This window comes from Corvus cornix, chromosome 1 (genome assembly GCF_000738735.6).
Source record: "Corvus cornix cornix isolate S_Up_H32 chromosome 1, ASM73873v5, whole genome shotgun sequence".
Classification (NCBI taxonomy): Eukaryota; Metazoa; Chordata; class Aves; order Passeriformes; family Corvidae; genus Corvus; species Corvus cornix.
In genome coordinates this window covers 28,544,726-28,565,592 of record NC_046332.1, presented here as the reverse complement: position 1 = coordinate 28,565,592, position 20,867 = coordinate 28,544,726, and the positions used below count along the sequence as shown (strand labels likewise).

The following is a 20,867-nucleotide window of genomic DNA, read 5'->3' as shown; positions in this document are numbered from 1 at the left end:
CTTTTTAATGCTCAGTTTGTGGGAGACAAGCTTAAACTGGTCCTGACCATGAGCCACTGGACAGACAACCCTGTGCACGTGCACTCACACACACAAACATCACCTCAGGCAAATCACGGCTGTGCAGTAGCAGAAAACCCTCCAACTCAGTTTCCTGTGTCTTGAGCCACATCTCCCCTTCCCACAGCTTGCTGGACGTCACCAAGTCCCAGTGCAGCCTCATGGTAAGACAAACAACTAAAGACACTGCTGTGGACACTGCTGGGATTAGTGTGATGGCTAAATGAGGCAATCTCACCCAAACCTATTACTAGTTCAAGGAGCAGTATTTCAAATGAGCATCTGCTCCCATCCCAGCTTTTTGTAGTGTGCTGCTAGTGCAAATATCTTGTGCTCTGAAGTAAAACCAGTTACTGAAACGTATCTAGACAACTTGAAGAATTGCACCTGATATGGAGAACAGTGTCCAGCTGAGGAAAGTCCAGTAGCAAATTCATAACGGAAACAGAATGTAGAGAAATGAAAATGTGAATTGCCTACTTTATATGAACAACAATCGAAGCACTGCTAGTATCTGACTATTTACTGAATGGCTACTCAGTGTGAAGAACAGAAGGTAAAGCTAGAAGCCATACTGAGATATATTCATAATTAAAGTCACATAAAGTCACATAAAGTTAGAAGCTTTTCAGTTTTTTCCACACAGAAACAAATGCAAAAGACAGTAATGGAAGGTTGATGAGAAATACATTTAAAAAAAAAAAAATCTGCTTTTCTCTCCCTTTCTGTAGTGCACTTAAGCAAATGGGCTGTGAAAAGAAATGGGAACTGAAATGGCTGGATTATGACCAAACATGTCACAGAATCTTATGCTTAACTCAAATTTGCAATTTCTCTGGCACAGAAGATAGGAGCTGTCTGAGGAACTGTGTAGAAAATACCCTTGCAGCCGGCAAAGTGCAGATCCAGTGAGGTGTGCAGCAAGAATGCTCTTATGCCCTTTTTAGTTACTGTTTTCATTAATCACTTAGAAGTAACATATGAGAAATTGTAGAACAGTAACATGAGAGAAACATATGGCAGGTTTGCCATCTAGTCTAAACAGAGAAATAAGCAGAAAGTGGAGATCAGAGCCTCAGGCAGATACCATAGAATGAGGTTCATGCTGGGGCTAAGCAGCTAAATCCAGTGGAGATGAATTTAACTGAGGGGTAAGTCTAGCCTAGTATGATGACAAAAGAGTTCTTTTAGGAGAAGCACTCAGCAGCTGGACACCACCTTTGCAGCATAATGTGAAATTAAGAAAAAAAGACATTTTTCCTATGCAGAGGTATTGATGCCATGATGATTTTTGCCTTTTCTTTTATACTCCTGCTATACCTTTTTACAACTTCTGTATTCTTAGTGCTTTTTGCCTACATTTTTGGCCTTGTTTGTTCAGCTAGGAGACTAAACTTTTTAGAAGCTTCATAGTTAGGGATCAGTGTGCCCCAAACCCCAAGGTCCCCTCCAGAACAATTTGTAAACTAAGATAGAACCATCCAGGGGAAGGCTCCTTGGGGAGGGGGAGGCTCATTCAAGCCTCTCATTGGGGAATCTTTGATAGATATGCTAATTAGTAAGGCCTAAAATGTTATACCCAATCTTTTGGGGGGGGGTGCATTGTGGTGTGCATTGAGGTGCATTCGACCTGGATGTGTGCACCTAAGGATCCTTAAAATAAATACCAAGGTAAAACCCCTTTTTCCCTTCTAACCGTGTCTGACTCTTGATTTTAAGACCAAGAAAAGGCATCAGTATGGCTTCCAAGCCCAGAGACATTTCATTCCCCCAGGGACTCAAGTCTTAAATATACGCAGAATAACTGATTTCATTTGACACACTACATTTCAAAAAGAAAGTAGTGACAGTTTAGAGGCCATTTAGAAAAAAACCTACAACAACAACACCACAACCAAAAAACCCGAACAAAAACCAAACAAGCAAACAAAACAAAACAAAAAAACCCAACAAAAAAGCTGAACAAAATACCAGCAAACAATCAAAAAACCCCAAAACCAAAACAAAACAAACCACAAACAAACCAAGGAGAGAGTAAAGGGGGGACTTACAAGGATTGACAAAAATAAAATTAAAAGAAACCTCAAAAAACAGCCAACCAAAAACCTGAAGGAGTTAAGTAAGTGTGTCTTACGCAAGTCACAATTAATTATATGAACATAGTTATGCAGACATACATACCAAGTGGTGGGTGGCAATCTACTCAGTAGGAAAAGCAGCTAAACTGGAAAGAAGCAAATTAACTTCAAATAGAACACAGAAAGCAAAGATCAGTCAAATAGCTCTGTTTGTAAAATATGTTATGCCTTAAGCAGGGCAAGAGACACTGCTTAGCTCCTGGAAAAACCAGAGCTTGAAAAGCAAAAGTATCTTGACAAGGAAATAACACCTTTTATGGCTAGAATTTAAGAATCATATGGCAAACAAACAGCTACTGGATCTGCCTAATGTCCTACATCAGAAGCAGATGACACAACAATGTTGGAAGTGCAGAGATGTTTCTTTCCCTCTCAGTGGACCAATTCCCCACTCTGCTACGAGGACAGCAGGCTGAGAAGCATTTAAAACTGAAATGTGAACCCAGAGTCGTGCTACCCAATGTCAGTGCCTTTTACAACCTAAGCATCAGATGCCTTTCTGTGTACTGTCCTAAAGGGCTTTTGTGGAATTTCTGTCCAACTCTGTGCCAGATGTGTTTGCATCTCACCAGTATTGGGACGAAACTTGTATGTATCACCTGGAAAATGCTTACTCCGTAGAACAGGGAAACTCACTCTGTCCTAAACTAGAGGATTCTGTTGATGTGATGCTTTCTATCCTCAAATCCGGCCTGGGATTCATGTCCTGGTAGTCACAGACACACTTCAGATTTTAGCCTTGTAAAGTCAAGCATGTGATGTTCTCATCTTCTTAATGGGAAATCAGATATTTCCTACTCTGGGGTGCCTCTCCAAGCCACCGTGGATCCTTTTTGATGTGCTCCATCAGACTATCTCCTTGAAACCCACCCCCTCTTCCTAGGATCCTCCTTCCTCAGACGCAGCTCCCCTGGAACCAGTCCCACAGAAATAAAACACTTCCACCAGCCAGGAGGGCAAGACCACATTCTGTTTAATAACAACTCCATAAAGGACTGTACATGCTATTTTGAGCTACCTCCCCTCCTTTACTGTGGTTGCTGCCACATACAGGCATGGAGGTGTGTAGTGCCATATAGTTCTCTAAGTCTATATGTAATGTGTGCACGTGGATGTAGGTGGTTGCACGTGTATGTATTTATATATATCTTTGTAGAAGTGTTATCTCGTAAGTCACATTATCAAAACATGCGAAGTATATCCAACAAAAATTTTCAGGCAAACATGTTTTGGAGCTGGAAGACCAAAGGCAAATCAGACTCATTTTAGTTATTAAGGGCTAGTGTGGGACAATGTAAGGATGAAAGCTTTCAGTAGTGGGTCCCTTTCCCTTTTTGTTTTACTTCCATTCAGTACCTTCTCCCCAAACATCAATGCACCCCTGCAAACACTAGCTTGAAAGAATACATATAATCACCATGCAGCCTCCCCACTACAGAAAACACGTACAGGCTTGGGGGAAGCCCTTGAAAATTGCTTTGCAGCAACCTCCATTGTCCCATACGCTTATGCTAAAGTAGTTTCAGATACTGAGAATACAACGTCTGAAGAGCCAAGCCTTTAGTTATTTTTACACATGCTTCAGGAATCCATTCCACATGCCACCCCTGAGACTCCCATCCACCACCCTTGTACCTCCCAAATCCTCTGCCTGTACCCACCCACACCTGAAAAGAGCTGAAACAAGAGAAATCCTGTTCCCTGTAAAAGTACCATGAAGTCCCAATTTTATAGTGTAGGGATTCCCAAAGACCTCCAATCATGCACAACATCCACAAATCAGAGAAGAAAAATTAAAGCCAAACAAGAATATATACCTGCAAAAGAGCTTCTGGCTTGCTACATTGCTCAAGCATGCAGTGTCTGAAGAGAAGGGAAGTCCACCTACACCTGCCTCATGGGAACGTGGCAGAGCTCTGGAAGAGGGTTCTTAACCTTGTGGCCTCCAATCCAATCACAACTAGATTTCCATGCCAAATGAAAATGAATCCAGAAGGCCAATGAATCTGGACTACATGCCTTTATCTTATTAGAAGCAAATCTTGATGCACAATCTTGTTTCCATAATGGACAAAAGCCTTTTTAGATATTTTTGTCTTGCAAGCATGGACATTTGATCCCTCATGGGAAAGCAAAAACAAGACTAGGTTTCAGACGGCATTTAAAATGTCCCCAGCTGAAGGAGATGAGGAAGATCCTAGCAGGAGCATTCTTTCCACAGAATACTGCAACCCCTCTCTTCCTAGAAGACAGCAGCTACTACATATCAGTAGGTAACTCCTGCCCATGGCAGAGGGGTTGGATTTGATGATCTTTAAGGTCCCTTCCAAACATTCTGTGATTCTGTGGTATCTGCACTGAGAACATTCTTGAACAGGTCTTTACAGTTTTAGTAAACACACACTTTCTCAGGATCACAGACTGACTAAATTTTTCCTCTTCCAGCAATTTGTACCTGCACTGGAAAAATACATCATATATTTATTTTCTTTTGTGCAGACCAACACTGACAATCATAGAGCTTTTCATTTCCAAGGAAAAAGTAACACTTTGATCTGCCTATGCTGGGAAAAAATGTCAGTGCAAGTGTAAATAGACCCTGATGTTCCAAGTGCAGATCTTCCACGGCCATTTGTTAACAAAACAACCTTCATGCCTTACCCCGGTCAATTCATGGAGCTGGCTGTGCTGCTGAGAGAGGACAGTGTCCCCAGGCTCCATGACATATTCTGAGACAGAGAGAGACACTGATCTGGCACAGAAGTCCAGCTGTTCTGCTTCTGCACAGGCTCACTACAACTTAGCCTGGGAAAAACCTGTGGTACAAAAGAGGCACCTGACATTGACTTTACAGCTTGCAATCATATTTGGGACTGTGCTTTAATGACTGTAGGCTGTCCTACACATACATTTAGTTCTAATAGGCACTATTTTACTCACATTTTCCCTGTTTATTTTTCCTTTCCCTGAGCCATGGCATAGAAATCTTTCCCTGTCAGATTGATACAGGGGAGGAAAATCAAAGATGAAAGTATTACTTATTTACATTTTCCTAGTTGTAAAATGCTGATAATCTCTGTATTGGACTTAATTATTTTTTCTTTCCTTTCTTTTCTTGTTTTTCTTTTAGAAAAAGTCAAACATTTAGTTAAAAAGATAAGCCAGAGTTGTCTGCACAAGGAACACTGGAAAATCCACCTGGGAGAAATTAGAAGGAAGAGCTTAGACTTTGCCAATGTTGCTCTGCTTTTTATAGCATTTAGAGGCAGATTATCTGAGTTTCCTTCTCCTTCTAGGCAATTATCAATATAACAGTTAAGGCAAACTAAGCTGAATTTAGGTACTTTGGGTTTCCAGTGAGATCAGAACTCACATTAACTTCATTTGGGCACAGAGTAAGTTCTTATTTGGTGTATTTCTCATATGATTTCCCTGAAGAACTAAGCACACTGTGAACTGTTTTTTCACAATGAAAAAGAAGCTAGCAGGTACCCAAATTCAGGGAGGTCTCTTTCCTATCACTGTCTTAAAAAAAAAACCCAAAAAAAGCGTGGCTTGGACTAAGGAGTACCATAAGCTGCAACAATCCTGGATCTACAGCTTGTTTAGCAATTCTGTACCTCAATCTGCTGGGAGTCTGCCATGAAGCTTCTCACCTGTGTTGTGTAAACAAAAGGCATGAAGCTTTTCTTGACCTTTTCCCAAGCCTTTCTCACCACGTCTTTCCCTCTCTGGCACACACAGTTGTCCACAAGCCCGTACTGTTGCACACTACCTCGCCTCACCACCATCCCTCCCACCTCCGTCAAACAAAGAGATCAGTTTTGTTCTCCAGTTCTCTTCTCCGAGGCTGCAATTAACATTTCTCACTGTTGCTGTACACAGTACAGCATGCACAGACTCTGCCTAGGTGTGAAGTACTCTTCTGGGTCTCACACTAGACTGGAGCTGGCCTGAAAATAGGGATAAACATCACTTCCAACAGCTATGCTTCACTCTTGAAAAAGTCTCCTCTCCTGCAGTTACAGGATAAGACTTATCAGTATCTTTAGCTGCCACAGAGTGTAATCACTGAGTGCATACACAATTTGTGCATGCTAATTTTATTAATTTCATGCATATATCAAGTTACTCATGTCCTCCTGCCCAATTTCCAGGGTTTACCTCAAAGAGGCCTGTGGAAGGCAGCAGTGAGGGAAACAACAGGGCACAAATAACAAAGACCAAATTGGATAAGAGCATACTAGAAATTCCAAGGAAAACACTAAGGAAGAAAATGGGGAACATGTCCTTCCTGGTACCCCAGCAGGACTTACTCTTTTCAGACAGACATATCAAAACCAGCTTAAGCCAATTCAAGTTGCATCTGCAACCAGTCTTCCACAGGACCATCTACATGTTTCACCAGCCCTCAGAGATGCCTGCCTCACCAAGTGAAGCAATATGAAGAGCTCATCCCTCTGAAAGTTTTATTTAGGTAGGGGACTGGGTTAGTTTTCAGTGGGGCCAGTTCCTGAGCAGCCAAATGAGTGTTAGTGCTGGTGCTTTTTAGGCAGTAGAAGTACAGAGCTGGTGGTGGTGGAAGAAGGCAGGCAGGACAGCTCCTCTGAGCAGCTTAGACTCATCATGAAGATGCTATTTCAAAGTGCACTTTCCCAGTTTCTCTAACCTGATATAAAGGAAGGTCAGCTGCTGAGAACAACACTCTCTCTCCCTCTGCTCACAACTCTTCCCTCTTCACTTTTATAGCAGGGTAAAGTCCCCGGCTTGGTGTGGGTCAGCTGAGCATCAGCACCTGCACAAGGGTTGTGGAAGGTGAGCATGGTCAGAGCAGAGCTCCTCCTCCTTCAAAGCAGCTCACCACTGGATCAGCTTAGAAGCATGGCTAAACTCTGTTCTCTGCTGCAAGCCTGTCCTGAAAGGCGATCTTACAGTTTTTTAAAGGGGGAAAGCAAGTGGATGACTTGTCAGAAGCTTTCCAGAAGAAGATGATGATTTAGAGGCACAGAAACTGAAAGAAGCAGATTAACTTTTCTGTCCCAGAGCCTGAGGTAATGGAATTGGAGAGAACTCAGAAGGCTTGTAAAGAAAGCATCAGATTTATATAAAAGAAAAACTTATGAAATAGTATAACTAATCAGGTATGAGCAATCATGGGAAAAGGAACAAGAGAGAATTTTCTTGCAGTGGAAGATTTTAAATCAGGGTCACTTCTGTATAAGCCTTCTTTGATGTTTAGCACAATAATTCCGACAAGTTCCTACCGAAGACAAAGGTTTGGGGTAAAGATGGGAATCTTCTACCTCCACTACTTCAAGAATATCCAAAATTTTCTGTAGTAAAGCTTTGTTTTATACAGGGTTTGTGGAAACAAACAGCAGAGCTCAGTTTCTTAGTAACTGCAGATCAGGGATACTGAGCTTACCCCTCCTTCTTTTTTACAGCCTCACAAACACAATTTGGGCTCTGACTATTTGGCTGGACTCTGTCCAGCTCATCCCTCCTCAGCAGGATAAAGGGACTGCAGGCCAAATTTCGCTCACAGAGCACCTGTGCCTCCCATACGCTTGAATAGGTGTATCTATATAATAACAGCTTTTTCTCTCTCTGATATTGGATACACACATGCAGCAGGCCTGTTACATAAGAAAAGGCCAGATTATACAAACAATTTTCCACTTTCAAAGAGATTCAAACTGCCTCTCCAGTTCAGCTCAGGCTGCTCACTCAGCAAGTGTGGACAGGAAGACCTGCTCTCTCTGGTCAAACTCCTAGCAAATAGCTCTTTTGGATTGTGGAGAGGTATGGAAAACAGCCTTTTTCTTTCTTTCAGGAAAAGGCTGAGATTTTATTATTCACAGAAAGTTAAGACATTTATGAAAAAAAAAAATTACAGAATTTAGTAAGCTGGAAAGTTATTACAGAGAGTGCTCAAACCAGTCTGTATTCACAGAGAATGAGGCTATCTACAGGTTTCTAGACAGCAGGTCATGGAACTATACAGCAGGGTATAATTCTCTATCCCAGTTCCACAGAAGCTAGAAGAATCTACAGATAGGTTTTCTCTTCCTATTGGACTCCATAGAATTTTCTATAAGGTCAATTTTTTCACACTTTTATCTATGTAGATAACCCCCTGTCACTGCCTTCCATGGAGATAAGGAATATCTTTTAGACATCAATCAGACATCTTAGTAAATGTACCATACGTCCATATTAAAGAAAAAGAAGCCCTGGACAAGTTGACCTACTTGTCCCAGTCCTGTAAACAACACAGAGGGATCATTAGAAGCTACTCTGAAAGTTACTGTAAACATCCAGATTGGTCCTGGAGAGGCACATGGGAACAAAATGGTTTGGAGAAAGAAACAAGTCACCCAAATCTTCCACAAAGGTACACACCCCAACCATTTTTGTTTCCCTGAAGACCTCTTTGAAAAGAAATAGCTTTAAACTTACTCATTTACTCATCTGCTGAGGTGCTCTTGGCACTTGCCTCATCTCCCTTTTCTGGCTAGTGTGATTTCCCAGGCCCTGCTCCATGGCTACACCCAAGCCAATCCAGGACAATGAGCCACCACTGGCCCTGCAAGAACTATAGGAGATCATTTTTATCAAGTCCTGCTGCCCAGGGGAGGTTAGTACCTGAACGTGCAAACATCTCTGAAGGGATATTGAAATGTCATCATTCAGGAGAAGAGCCACCTCCTTAGAGAGATGTAAGCAAGACCAAGGAAATGCATAAAAAAAGATGGGTCTCAAAAACTTTTCTCGCTTACCTACACCAAATTACAAGTCTTACTTAAAACATCCCAAAGGTCCTTCATTTAGAGGTGCAATGGACAGGGAAGACAGATCTGCTTGAAGCAGACTTGGCTAGAAAGACTTGGGTATTGAAAAAGGAGTCCCTCTTTATGCAGCTGTGTCAGTGGGAAAAAGCTGAGTGGGGTGAAGTTCTTCCTGAGAGTCCCATTCCTACTGTTCACAATTCCTGGACATCGTTTGCTTTGCTTGCCAGGAGCTGTCTGAACTCTGAGACTTGATGATATTCCTTCAGTCACATTTTATTCTCCTTAGACATTCTTCCCTGAAAATATGCAGGAACTAAACCTGAAGCAGGAAAGGAGCACGTACCACTCTCCTGTCATCCAAAAACCACACCAAGCCTGAAGAGGAGGCAAAGAAGATACAAATGTATCATGAATTAAACAGAGCAAATATGAGTCAGAGTAAGTGAGAAAGAGTTGCTCCTGGAACAGTATGGCAGTGTCCAGGCAAATTCCTTTCTCTAGCTCATCAGATCCAGCATCTGATCTACATCAGCTTTGTTGATGTTTCCTTGCAAGAGGTCTTGCAATTAAAACTCTGCACTTGGGTAATCTCTGCTGGTTCTATTCAGTCCTCCAGCAAAATCAATAACCTTATACAGTTTTTGCTTTTGTCCCTGTTTATTTTCTGGTGAGAGCCAAAAGGAAACAATTACCTTTCAAAACTTCTCCCTCCCAAAAGGAGGTCTGTAAAAAAAGGCGAGGAATTGCAAGAGACCAAATTCCCCCTAATCAGAGAATCATGTTTTTTTTAACAAAAAATATATAACCCGTACAAATAGGGAAAACTCCTGAAATCAGCCTTCTCCACACCTGAAAAAGAGATGGGAGGGAAAAACAAACAGATCAAGTACTGAGCATTATTTACACTGCTTGGGGGAAGGAAAACAAAAGAAGAAAACATAGGCAGGAAGAAGAAGAAAAATAGGAGGAGAAAATTTCCTCTCACCCCTTTTCCTCCAGCTCTATTTGGCACTGCAGGAGTGGCAGAAATGGGAAAGGTGCAGTATTTCTGTTAAGTCATGACTGGAGTACAGGCCTTTCCTATCACTAACTGCTTTGTTATGAACACTCATCCAGCATATAAAAAGGTTAAAAAAAAAGCACAAAAACTGAAAACCCTATTGTAAACTACGTATCTGTGATCTCATAGCTGTACACACTGTTCCTGGATCTGCTGCCTACTCTCTGGGTCTCCCCATACTGCTGGCAAGAAAAAGACAGGACACAGCAGCAGCACCAAGATGCACCAATATGGACATGTTCTCAAGCCCCCTGCAAGAGTCAGCTTTTTTGACTGTCTCCGTAGCTGAAAATGCGCTTTCCACTGGCCTCCAGTGCCCACTGCCAAAAAGACACACCACTCGTGCCAGCTCCTGGGAAGGTAGAAATGTCAAAGAGAGAAACAAATAAATGAAAGAGACTAAAGCATGAATATCTGAGAGCAGGGTTAGATTCGTATCTGTATCCATTCTTCCAGGCCACAGCAGAGCCATGCCCACAGAGCCACACTGGCAGCACAGCCCGGGCCCACGGAGCGCAGTTCGTATCCATCAAACCTACAGCTTTGTATCGGGGTGCTATTGAGGATCTGGTTACACAGCACATCTCTCATCTCAGTACGATCTGTATCGAACACGGCCTGCTCCTCTGCAGCAGCCACAATGGCAATACTAGTGCAAGCTAGATTTGCAAAGCCACATCTTCATTTTAAACCAGTTTATATTCATATATTCTATCAAAGGGGGTCATGTCCACAGAGCAACATCCATTCTGCCAAGATGAATTCTAGCCACAAAGCTGCTCCCTACACCAAGCCTGTCGCATCAGCCACATCCCCAGTACCAGAAGAGTTTGTATCCACAGCCAAGACTTTGTATTAAAAAGATTTAGAAATTATTTACCAATCCAGATCTCTCCAAGCACATCACATGTTGCCCAGAGCAATGAAAATCCAAAATATGTGTCCATGGGGGAGGGGAAGAAAAGGTTTTTATGTCTCAATCACTTTGAGATTTTCCTCTTGTTTAAAAAAATAATTAAATGTCAGGTATGGAAGGTGTGTCTGCTTTGAAACATGGGGAGATGGAGAGAAGAATCCCTGTAATTGCATTCCTTGCCACCCCTCTCTTTGTTCAGCAATGATGAGAACTTCACAGAAAGCATCAGTTGTTTGTTTCTCCCTCTTCCTCATCAAAGGACTGCACCCCAGAGGAGGTGACATCTGAGACTTTGCGGCTCAGTGCAGCATGTTCCACCTCCTCTCGAGGAGACAAAGATTCCAGGTCCCGGCACACTGCATCATCCTCCTCTGGAGAGGGCTTCTTGTTTAGGAGAGGAGCCTTCTCCAGCCGTGGGTTCCCTTCATCCTCAATGTGGTCCTCCATGTACGTGCTGGACTCAGCTCCACCCCCACTCTGAGCAGTCTGCAGGGGCCACACGTGGACCAGCCCCGTGCTCTGGACGAAGTTCTGCTCCTGCCGCTGTTGCTGCAGCTGTTGCTGCTGGAGAAAGCTGCTCTGAAGCAAAATGCTTTCCTGAAGGTTTGTCTGGGATTCATCGAAATTCTGGCCTAGGTAGGAGCCGGTTGCTGGGGAGGCGATGAGGGACTGGTCACTGGCCTCCCAGGCGTCGGATGAACCTAAGCAATACATGCCCTGCGAGACGTAGGAGTGAGGCCAGCTATCATACTGTGTCTGGGCCATATGCTCTGCAAGCAAAGGAGACAAGCAACACACAGTCAGACACTCTCCCTAGGCCGAGCTGCCTCATCCAGGTAGCCTGTGTGCCTGTGCAAGGCACTGTACTGCACAGGGCAGATGAAGCCTTTACAGGGAAGGAGGGCAAAGAGAAAACACAGTTCTGGGCAGTAGGCGGGTGACCTGGATTATACCCACAACTGACTGTAAGAGCTGGTAGCTTTAGTTGTGCTCTAAAAAGGCAAAAGGAACTGGGCTTTGGAGCCACAGTGTTAAGATTAGATTCCCTGGACAGCTCCACAAACAGGGATGACTCTAGCAGATCTGACTGGGACTACAGAATAAAACAGGGCAGAGCAAAAGAGAGCAACGTGACAACAAGAGCAGGAAAGGGGTGTCTTAAGATTAGCAAGAAGCACTGGAGCTCACCTTGGCTCTCCATCAGCTCCTGATAGTTCTCAGAGTAGTTGCCTGCTGGATTGTCCTGATTTGAGTTTACACTCACATCCTCACCATCCATGGAGGACCAGGCCATGAGAGTCGCTTCAGAAATAGCAAATTGCTCCATCACTCCTGTGCCAAAGGAGACAGGGAAGGGAAGCAGAGATGTGTTAAAGTCTCCACTTCTCACCATCGTCCTTTACCCCATCTTCTGGTTACACTGTCCCACTCTGGTCCTGTCTCAGCAACACCCATCACCCACAGCTGGCCCTCACCCTTTCTACTTTGCATTCCACTGGCAATACTCCAACCATCAAAGTCTCCCTCTACTTCGGTCACCTGAAGCACCCATAGCCTCTCCTGAGTGGTTTTTTCCAAGCTTCTGCACTTTGGTCTCTCCACTCCGGGGCATCCCAACCCAATCCAATCCACGTGCCAACACAAAGGCATCGCTACCTGCAAGGAAGCGGGCCTCCTTCTCGCCGTCGCTGAGGTCCGAGTAGGCGTCGGCGTCCTTGCGCGCGGTCTCGTGCGTGTGCTGCTGCTGCTGGCTGTGGGCTTTGCCCCAGCCCTGCCACTCAATCATGTGCGCCACGCGGCCCTGGCCCATCGCCGTCGGCTTCGTGACGTGGTCCTTCATGCTGCGAGATATCCCTAAGGGACCAGACATTGGAAAACAAGGGAGGGCTATTACACAGCTCCAGCGCTTTCTGCCATGCTCTTTACCTCTCTTAGAAGTGGAGCTTTTCCCCTCCTTTCCTGGGCAGGATGCATGACTAGGGCTGGGTGTCTCCTACCCTTCACTGCATCACTCTCCAGGGGAGTTTCTCCATCTTTCCTTGGACAAACTCTCAGAAGGGGGAAAAAGGGGAACCCTAAATATGAAAGACCATTTCCTTCCTTGCCTAGAATCCATTTAGGTTAGAGTTGGGCATGAAGGATGAAGCCTGGAAGTGAACAAACTAAGAAACAGAAAATGGGGTTAAACCCAAGACTGAGGGGAAGCAACTGAAGATGTCTGAGCAGGGGTGCACAGTGAGAAGCCAACAGGAGTAAGACAAATCTGTTCTTTGAAAGGGCAACAACTGTGAGATTTCTGTATTTAGAACCATGGTGGTGGAGACTCCTCTAAGGCCATGAAAAGGCGAGAGCCAGAAAGGAGCAGTTGTGAGAGCAACAGAGAGATATGGGAAGAGGCACAAAGGCCTGTGGAGAGAAGCTGCCAAGGATAAAGTCAAATTTTGAGGACCTCACCAGAGAAAGATGATTTAGCCAAAGCCCCAATCCCATAAGCATTGGAGTTGCGTTTCAGCTTGGGGAGGATGGAGGTCGTATCTTCCATGGAGAGCTGAAAAGAGAGAGAATATGAAGAAATGATATACAGGAAGGAGAAAAGGAAGTGAATTGAAGTGAGAAAACAGTAGGTAGTTGGAAGATGAGGAGCAGAAGCAAGCAATAAGAACAAAAGAAAGAAAGGAAAAATTAGAGGCTATTTAACCAGGACTGGATATTGCACAGCATTGGGACTGAGGCAAGGACAGAGGGAGAGGCAGAAAGAGGCTGTGAGAAGCCTCCCATTGGCAGCTGCCCGTCCTCCACAGACATGCTGCACCATTCCCAACTCTTTGTTAGAGATGCAAGACATGGCTGAGGGACAATTCAGGGATCTTACAGTGGGGAGTTGTCAGTGCAATAGGCAAGACACAGCAATGTATCACATATGCATCATACTACCAATCTTTTTATGTCACTTTGGGGTTTTTTTTCTTCCTATATGGTCTTAATAAAATGAACATGACTATATCAGTGATGGGCCCTGTTTCAAGCACCTACATCTGCAAAGAAATGCGGTCTACAGCTCTGCTTAATTTTCTTGACTGTCTTATCTGTGTTTATCCTCAGACCCTGAATAACAAGGAGAGGGCACTACTGGGACAGGCAGCCGTCACAAACATCATCACAAAAATAATCTCCCAAGATGAATTCATCAGGTTTCTTCAGAGATGCCAGGAATTGCATATGAGGCTTAATTTTCACAACGGCTAAATAAGCATTGCTTCTGCTCTTCATTTCAACCTCTCTGAAAATCAAGGCCAGAATGTTTCAAACACAAAGTTACTCCAAAGTCGTGACTATGACACTGGAAATTTTAAATCCTGACACAAAGCAAGCATTTGGTCAGAGGCGCACACTTCATAAAAAGCGTGTGGAGCAATAACTGGGCAGTGAAATAATTGGAGGCAAAGGAAGGCATTGTAAAGATGTTGAACTGCATAGAATTCCAGTCAATTGCCAAAATATGAGAGGTGTTTTTTTCTGGAAACTGTATAAATGCAGCAGCTAAGGCATCCTGTAACTGTGGAGCCAGGAACACGCCATGTGTAACGTGAGCTGAAGAAATCAGAAAGCAGAGGAAGAACAGTAAAAAGTGAGAACACAGCCCTTGTTCCATGATGCATTTCCTTTGGTGATGAAGCTCGTTGGGGAAAGTCCATCTATGCCCCCACTGGTCATTCCTGTCTAGGTGCTGCTGCTCAGTATCCACCCACTTGTTCCAAGATGGCCTGGGGGCTGTGCTGTGAGCTGCTTCATGGAACCCATCCAAAAAAGAAAGTAAACTGCAGAGGGTTCCTACTACTGCAAGGTTGGAGAGCTGTGACATGAAGGCAGGAATGAATGGGAAGGGAAGGAAACTCATGACCCAGCTTCTGTACAAAAGAAGATCTATGGAATTACACTGGGTAAGAGCTGCATTATGAAAGAGCTCCATGGATTCTGTACGGGCTGGAAAATGGGAAACTGCAAGTAAGGAAACTGTCTTCTACTTTCTTTAAGGAAATATGACCTTGTGTACTTTGCTTTCAGCTAGACAGAGGTGCAGCGAGGAAAAAACAAATGACAAATTTCTTCCAGACAGTTGCTGCGTGCACCATTATTATCCCACACAACTTGTTCCTATAATTGATCCTAGGCAAAAGATCCCAAAATGTAAGTGCCACAAAGACAGAGATATCAGCAGGGTGAGAATTAGTTAAAAATATGTCCCCTTGATATTCAGTGTCCCAAGTGCTTTCAAATCACAGAGAACCAGAAAACTACAGGCATTTTAAAAGTTTTCAAAGTATCTGGAATTAGAAAATATTTATCCTACTCAAAATGGAGCTGCTAATCCTGCCCTTAAGTGTACAAAACTATAAAGTTAACTTACGTGAAAGTATTTTTTAAGTACCCTTAAAAAAAGTCCAGTAGAACAAATATTTATTAATCCTTTCTCAGGATGCTGTTTCTGCATTAGTGAAAAAGAAAAAAAAAATTTTTCATGGCACAGGTATTAAGAGCAAAAGGAACACGTGTAATTAAAATGTTTGCTTGTTTCTCATCTGCTTTTTAACTGAAGTTAACTGGTACTCACCATCTACCCTAGGAGACATTAAGAATACTTTTACCTCTGTGTGCAACTGAAAATGAGGGAGACATTTCTCCCAAACTACTGGAGAAGATCAAATGATGCTCTTATCAAGGACTACTGATTTTTTAAAACATGCTGGGCAGACACCTTTCTTATGTAGCAGTGCCCAGAATTCTCAAGAACAGAACATACAAAATGGCACACATTTGCCCCAAAAAGGATGAAAGCAATTCAATAGCCAACTGCAGACTGAAATACCTGCCAGACAGCAAAAGACTCAGAAGCAAACAAAAATCTATCACCATCCTCTGAATCATAGACAACTCCCAGAATTTCAGTGGCACTAAGGACTTTCAGTCATGTTCCCATTCTGGCCTCCACTGTATCCAATGTCAGACAAATCCTGGTCTTCCTGTGACTAGAAATTTGACAAGTGACACAGTGCATACTCACATTGATACCATCCCAGGAGAAATCTGTCCGTGTTTGCTAAAGAAAGCAAAGAATGGCACCAGATTAGTGTAACAAAGAACTTGCAAGCAGCCATGCAACTCCACTAGTTTGCCATAACCAACAGGCACTACTTTATGGTATGTTATAAAAAACGTGTGTCTTTCAGGCTGGTTTCATTCCATGCTGGTGATTATGGTGCCCTGTAGGCGTCACGGTGTTTGAAGGTGGAATAGTGAATGGCTGGAATAGTGACAGAGTAAGAAAGAGAAAAGCACCTTTTCACAAGGCTCCCAAGTGTGGGTTGCACCACTTTGAGGTTAACACAAGGAGGAGCTACACCACCTTTGTATTTTGAGTGTCCTACAGCAAGCAACAGAATTCTGCTGAAATTATTTCCTCCTGCAGTGCTTCGGTTTGTCCATTCTGGCTCACCCCACCCTTGCAAACCAGAAACATTTGCCATATCAGCCATCACAGTACCAACTCCCAGTGTGTTTCCCTCAGCTGGGAGGACTCACATCTCAGCATCTTGGGTTTGGGGATGAAGACACTCAAGGAAATTTAGATGACTCATGTTATACCTATGGTATCCATTCATATAAATCAAAATGTTCACTGAGGTGTAGCTTATGCTCATTGACTTTTAGATCTGCTTTGATTTGACTGAATTCTCCATACAAGATCAGGCCCAACAATTTCTGCAAAGACTCCATGAAACTCTAAGTGTCTTGAAGTTACATTCCAAGCCAGCAAGGTAGACAAAATAAAAATACCTATATATATATATACCTATTAACATTTTCCAAGGTTTTGCAAACTGTATGTCATTTGTTAAGGTTATTTGTGAACATTATTTGTGATTCTTCAAATACTACACATTCAAAATAGATTTTTTTTTTTAATTAAACATCATTGCATACCCTGAACCTTACAAAGCTGAAAATTCAGGTATCTAAGAATGCAGAAGCTGCAATAATTCAATGAACCAGCCCTTAAGATACTGCATGGTAAGTCAATTGGCAGTGAGTTACAGGTGAATGCAGCTCTAAAATTCAACATGAAGACAAATGTGCTTCTTCAAAAGATTTCATGGCTGTGCTGCTGAAGCTGGGACAGGACACAGTGCTGGACATCCCAGTGCAAATCCCGTGTTCAAGGAATGCAGACTACAGGCTTCTCAGAACTGTCACTGTTTTTCTCATGTTGTGTTCCACTCCCGTCATGAGTGGTTAAAAAGCACTTTCATTTGCAAATTCTCACTCACTATGGATCATGTGAAGGGACTGACTCAGCTCTGTTCAGAGCAAGCCAAACTACACAGGTATGATCCTCAGGAGCTCACTGGCATTCTGGTCCACTCGCAGATGATGCACAACACCCATTTCTGAACTCAGAATTCAAACTTCCTGATTCCCTTGGCCAAGTAGCTCTGGGCCACACACTCACCTCAGTGGAAGGTCGATGGAAGCTGCTGCCATGCAGTGAACTCGTGCTGTCCATATTGATTTGGTCCACATCTTTCAGTCCCTTCCAGTCTACTGCAATCACCTCGTTTCCTGTGGGAACACATCTGGTCAGGCTTCTTAATGCCACTACAATTTGTTCTAGCAGTCTTAAGCCAACTCAGCTAAGCAAGCAGGAGAATCATTGAGTTTAAGGCCACAACAGACTTAAATCAGACATTCTGTTTTTAATCAGACCACCTGTACATCATCAACAATTATATTTCACACAGATATCTCCATATGAAGACTAGTCACTCATGTTTTTCTCAGGCATGATGTATGCTTGGCTAAAGTACAGATTCATCCAGTCATGATGTGTGACTGGGAAAGAACCAATTCCTTTAATATCCCCTTTCAGTATCAAACCATCATCCCTTAAAAAGACATTTGTTATGGTTTGAATTGGTTGACATCAGCTTAGAGCTGCTGGCTCCTTTGCTTTGCCATTCTCAGCAAGATTAAACACCTTTTTAATACACTTCAAATTTTAAATATCGATAGCCAGGTAACCAGGACGGCTCTGTGCAATCAGCAATTTACTGTGCCTTCAGCCTGGGTGCCATCCTCAAACTAGGTTTAAAGTTGTTTGCTCCCATGTCACAGAGGAACAATTGTACTGTCCTTACATCTGAAGCTCCTAGAATCTGTCAAGAAATGTAACCCCCAAATGATCATCTCTTCCTGGGATCAATTCAGCTGTGTCTGCTCTGTTTGGATTGAATGTGAATGGTTCTACTTTCATCATCTTCTAACTTGTTTTTACTCTTTATAGCAAATTTCTCCTCCACAGGCATATGCAAAGCCCCTCGCTCATTCTAGCAGCTCTGGCACATTTATAGAGTGCTCATCACTGCACTTCCCAGGTAGAAATCTTCTGACAAGTGAGAGATGCTGCACTCCGCCCCACAGAGGCCTGCAAGAGCCATGGAGGCACTTAGGGGTGGGAAGCCTGAGGCATTCATCAGCTAGAATTCAAAATGCAAAAAACCTGATTTTGTCCCCTAAAAAGGCTAAACATAGCAATACAAAAAACATCAGAAAGACAATGCTATTTGCATATTGTGGGGTCCACCACACCTTCACATCTCAAATTTATGCTGTGCAGGAAGATCCCTTTCTGAAAGAACGAAGGGATGTTTTTTCCTTCACATCCAAAGTACGTTTCTGCTCATCAGGATCATTAGAACCAAGTGCTTTAACAGCATCCTCCACATGCTTCTAAGCAGGCTGAGTAAAGCTGCTGTTCTCTGAGTTGCAGTTCCTCGCAACTCATGGAACTCAAAAGAAAAAGGATTCCTGTACTGTATGCTACAAAGGTGAGCACAGGTCAGACACAGCCAGACTTCAGGAGGAGGCAGGACATGGCTATGATGAGCATGACAAACACCACCCTCCAGGGCTGTGATCCTCCTAACTGGTTTTCCTGACAAGCACATGCACGTATTGGGACTCACTGAGCTCTTGCTGGCTTCACTGCCACCGACTGGACTGGCAACCTTCAGTCCAGCAAAGCAAGAGAGGGAGATTTGGGGATTTCTGTACTCAAGCAAGAGGAGCAAGGGCTTAATGGGCCACTTGTGAGTTGCCTGTTACCACCGTGGCTGGGAACCTCTTATATCTGGGGTCCAAGCAAACCTTCTAGGACTAGAATCATCTCTGGCAAAGGGAAGCTGCAGGCAGAGCTGTGAAAGCCCAGCTGACAGTGCCAGGTGCACCAGCTGTAAGGTTTGGCTGTGGCTTGGAACGGAATATCTCGTACTCAGTCCCCCTGAACAGGGAAGGGGTAAAGGGAAGAAGGAGGGAGCACTACCGGGAAGTGCAAATCTGGAGAGGAAGGAGTGGAGGGGTTGACTGTTACAAGGGTGAGCTGAGGGACCAGCACAGGTCAGTGGGAGGAAAAAACTGGTGCAAAGAGCAGGGTGGGAGCCTGCCCCTGCATGCTGGGATCCAGCTGCCTCTTCCTGTCTGTGCTCCTTCCCTCCACCTGCAACCCTTCACACTAGAAGGGGAGAGCTGGGGCATTGCTGCCACAGAGATGAACAAGAGAGGGATGCTGGAGAGGCAGGAGAGATGTTACCCCTCCAGAGCACAAGGCAGCTTCTCAGAACCCTTCAGTGCAGGTAACAGTGTCACGCCTGTTTCATCTCCATTTACCTGAAGCCTTCCTCCTGTACTCTCAGCTCTTTCTGAGCATAATGCTGTGGCCCTTCTGTAAGTCTAGAGACACCCTGGCCCACATTGCAAACAGGCTGCAGCACCATTCTGGGCATGCACTGCAAAGACACCTCCACCCCAGCCAAAGAAGGAGGAGCCTCCTGCTCAGCACAAGTGACTTGACAGCCCCAAAGTTCAGCAAATGACACTCAGCCTCTGCTCTCAATGCCACAAGCCCACTGATGGTTTCCTTGGAGTGTTAGAATATGGAAAATATTCATAGAGCCACACAATGGTTTGGGTTGGAAGGGACCTTAAAAATCATCTAGTTTCACCCCCCTGCCACAGACAAGGACACCTTTCACTAGGCCAGGTTTGCTCAGAGTCTCATCCAACCTGGCCTTGAACACTTCCAGGGATGGGACATCCACAGCTTCTCTGGGCAACCTGTGCCAGTGCCTCGCCACCCTCACAGTAAAGAATTTCTTCTTATTATCAAATTTAAACCAACCCTCTTCCATTCTGAAGCCACTGCCCCGGTGCTATCCCTCTATGCCCTTGTAAAATGTCCCTGTCCAGCTTTCAGGCCCCCTTTAGGTACTGGAAGGTGCTATAAGGTCTCCCAGGAGCTTTCCCTTGTCCAGGCTGAATACTATTCTGTCAGATGGCAGCATCAAATGGCTGAAGAACATCAAACAATTATTTGTCTCAAAGTCCACACCTGTTCTGTAATAGTAGAACTAAAGACCTACAGAATTTATTTACTACTGTTTCTTTCCAGTTGAAACACCTCATCTACCTAGTTCAGGGAGAAAAAGTGAGTAATATGTGATTTTGCATGCTCTATAAAGACTGAATAATTATTGAAAATAAATTCTTGGTCTAAACAGTTTCATGAGTACTAAGAGAGAAATATATTAAGAGAAAACAACTCTTTAACATCTGTTACATGCTTTTAAATGCAGTCATATCTGCTGAAAAGTTACAACATCAGACTGGTTGAAAAGAAAATGTATGTGCTCTAACTGATGTTGCGCCTGGAGCAACATTACTTTCTCTTATTGAAAGTTCGGTAAAGGTTAGCGGCTTTTTTCCTCTTCTGCTAGAAATAGCAAGAGCAACATTAACCCATGTTAGATCAAGACATGAAAAAACCGAGTTCTGCTCTGACAGATGGAAGG

General features: G+C 43.7%; 1 protein-coding gene across 2 annotated transcripts in view; it reads right to left on the bottom strand.

Annotated features, from left to right (window-relative positions):
- Positions 1 to 3,150: 3,150 nt before the first annotated feature.
- Positions 3,151 to 20,867, bottom strand: part of FAM131B (family with sequence similarity 131 member B) — a 32,474-nt gene continuing 14,757 nt past the window's right edge. Inside the window, exons 2-7 of one of the 2 annotated variants that reach the window (XM_039560944.1) lie at positions 17,474 to 17,583; positions 16,028 to 16,063; positions 13,420 to 13,513; positions 12,622 to 12,828; positions 12,154 to 12,297; positions 3,151 to 11,735 (exon numbers count right to left, since the gene is read on the bottom strand). In XM_039560944.1, coding sequence (XP_039416878.1) covers positions 11,191 to 11,735; positions 12,154 to 12,297; positions 12,622 to 12,828; positions 13,420 to 13,513; positions 16,028 to 16,063; positions 17,474 to 17,583 — 1,136 coding nt within the window. In that variant the 3' untranslated portion in view covers positions 3,151 to 11,190. The remainder of the gene's footprint in view (positions 11,736 to 12,153; positions 12,298 to 12,621; positions 12,829 to 13,419; positions 13,514 to 16,027; positions 16,064 to 17,473; positions 17,584 to 20,867) is intronic. The other variant, XM_039560949.1, reaches the window with a different exon arrangement.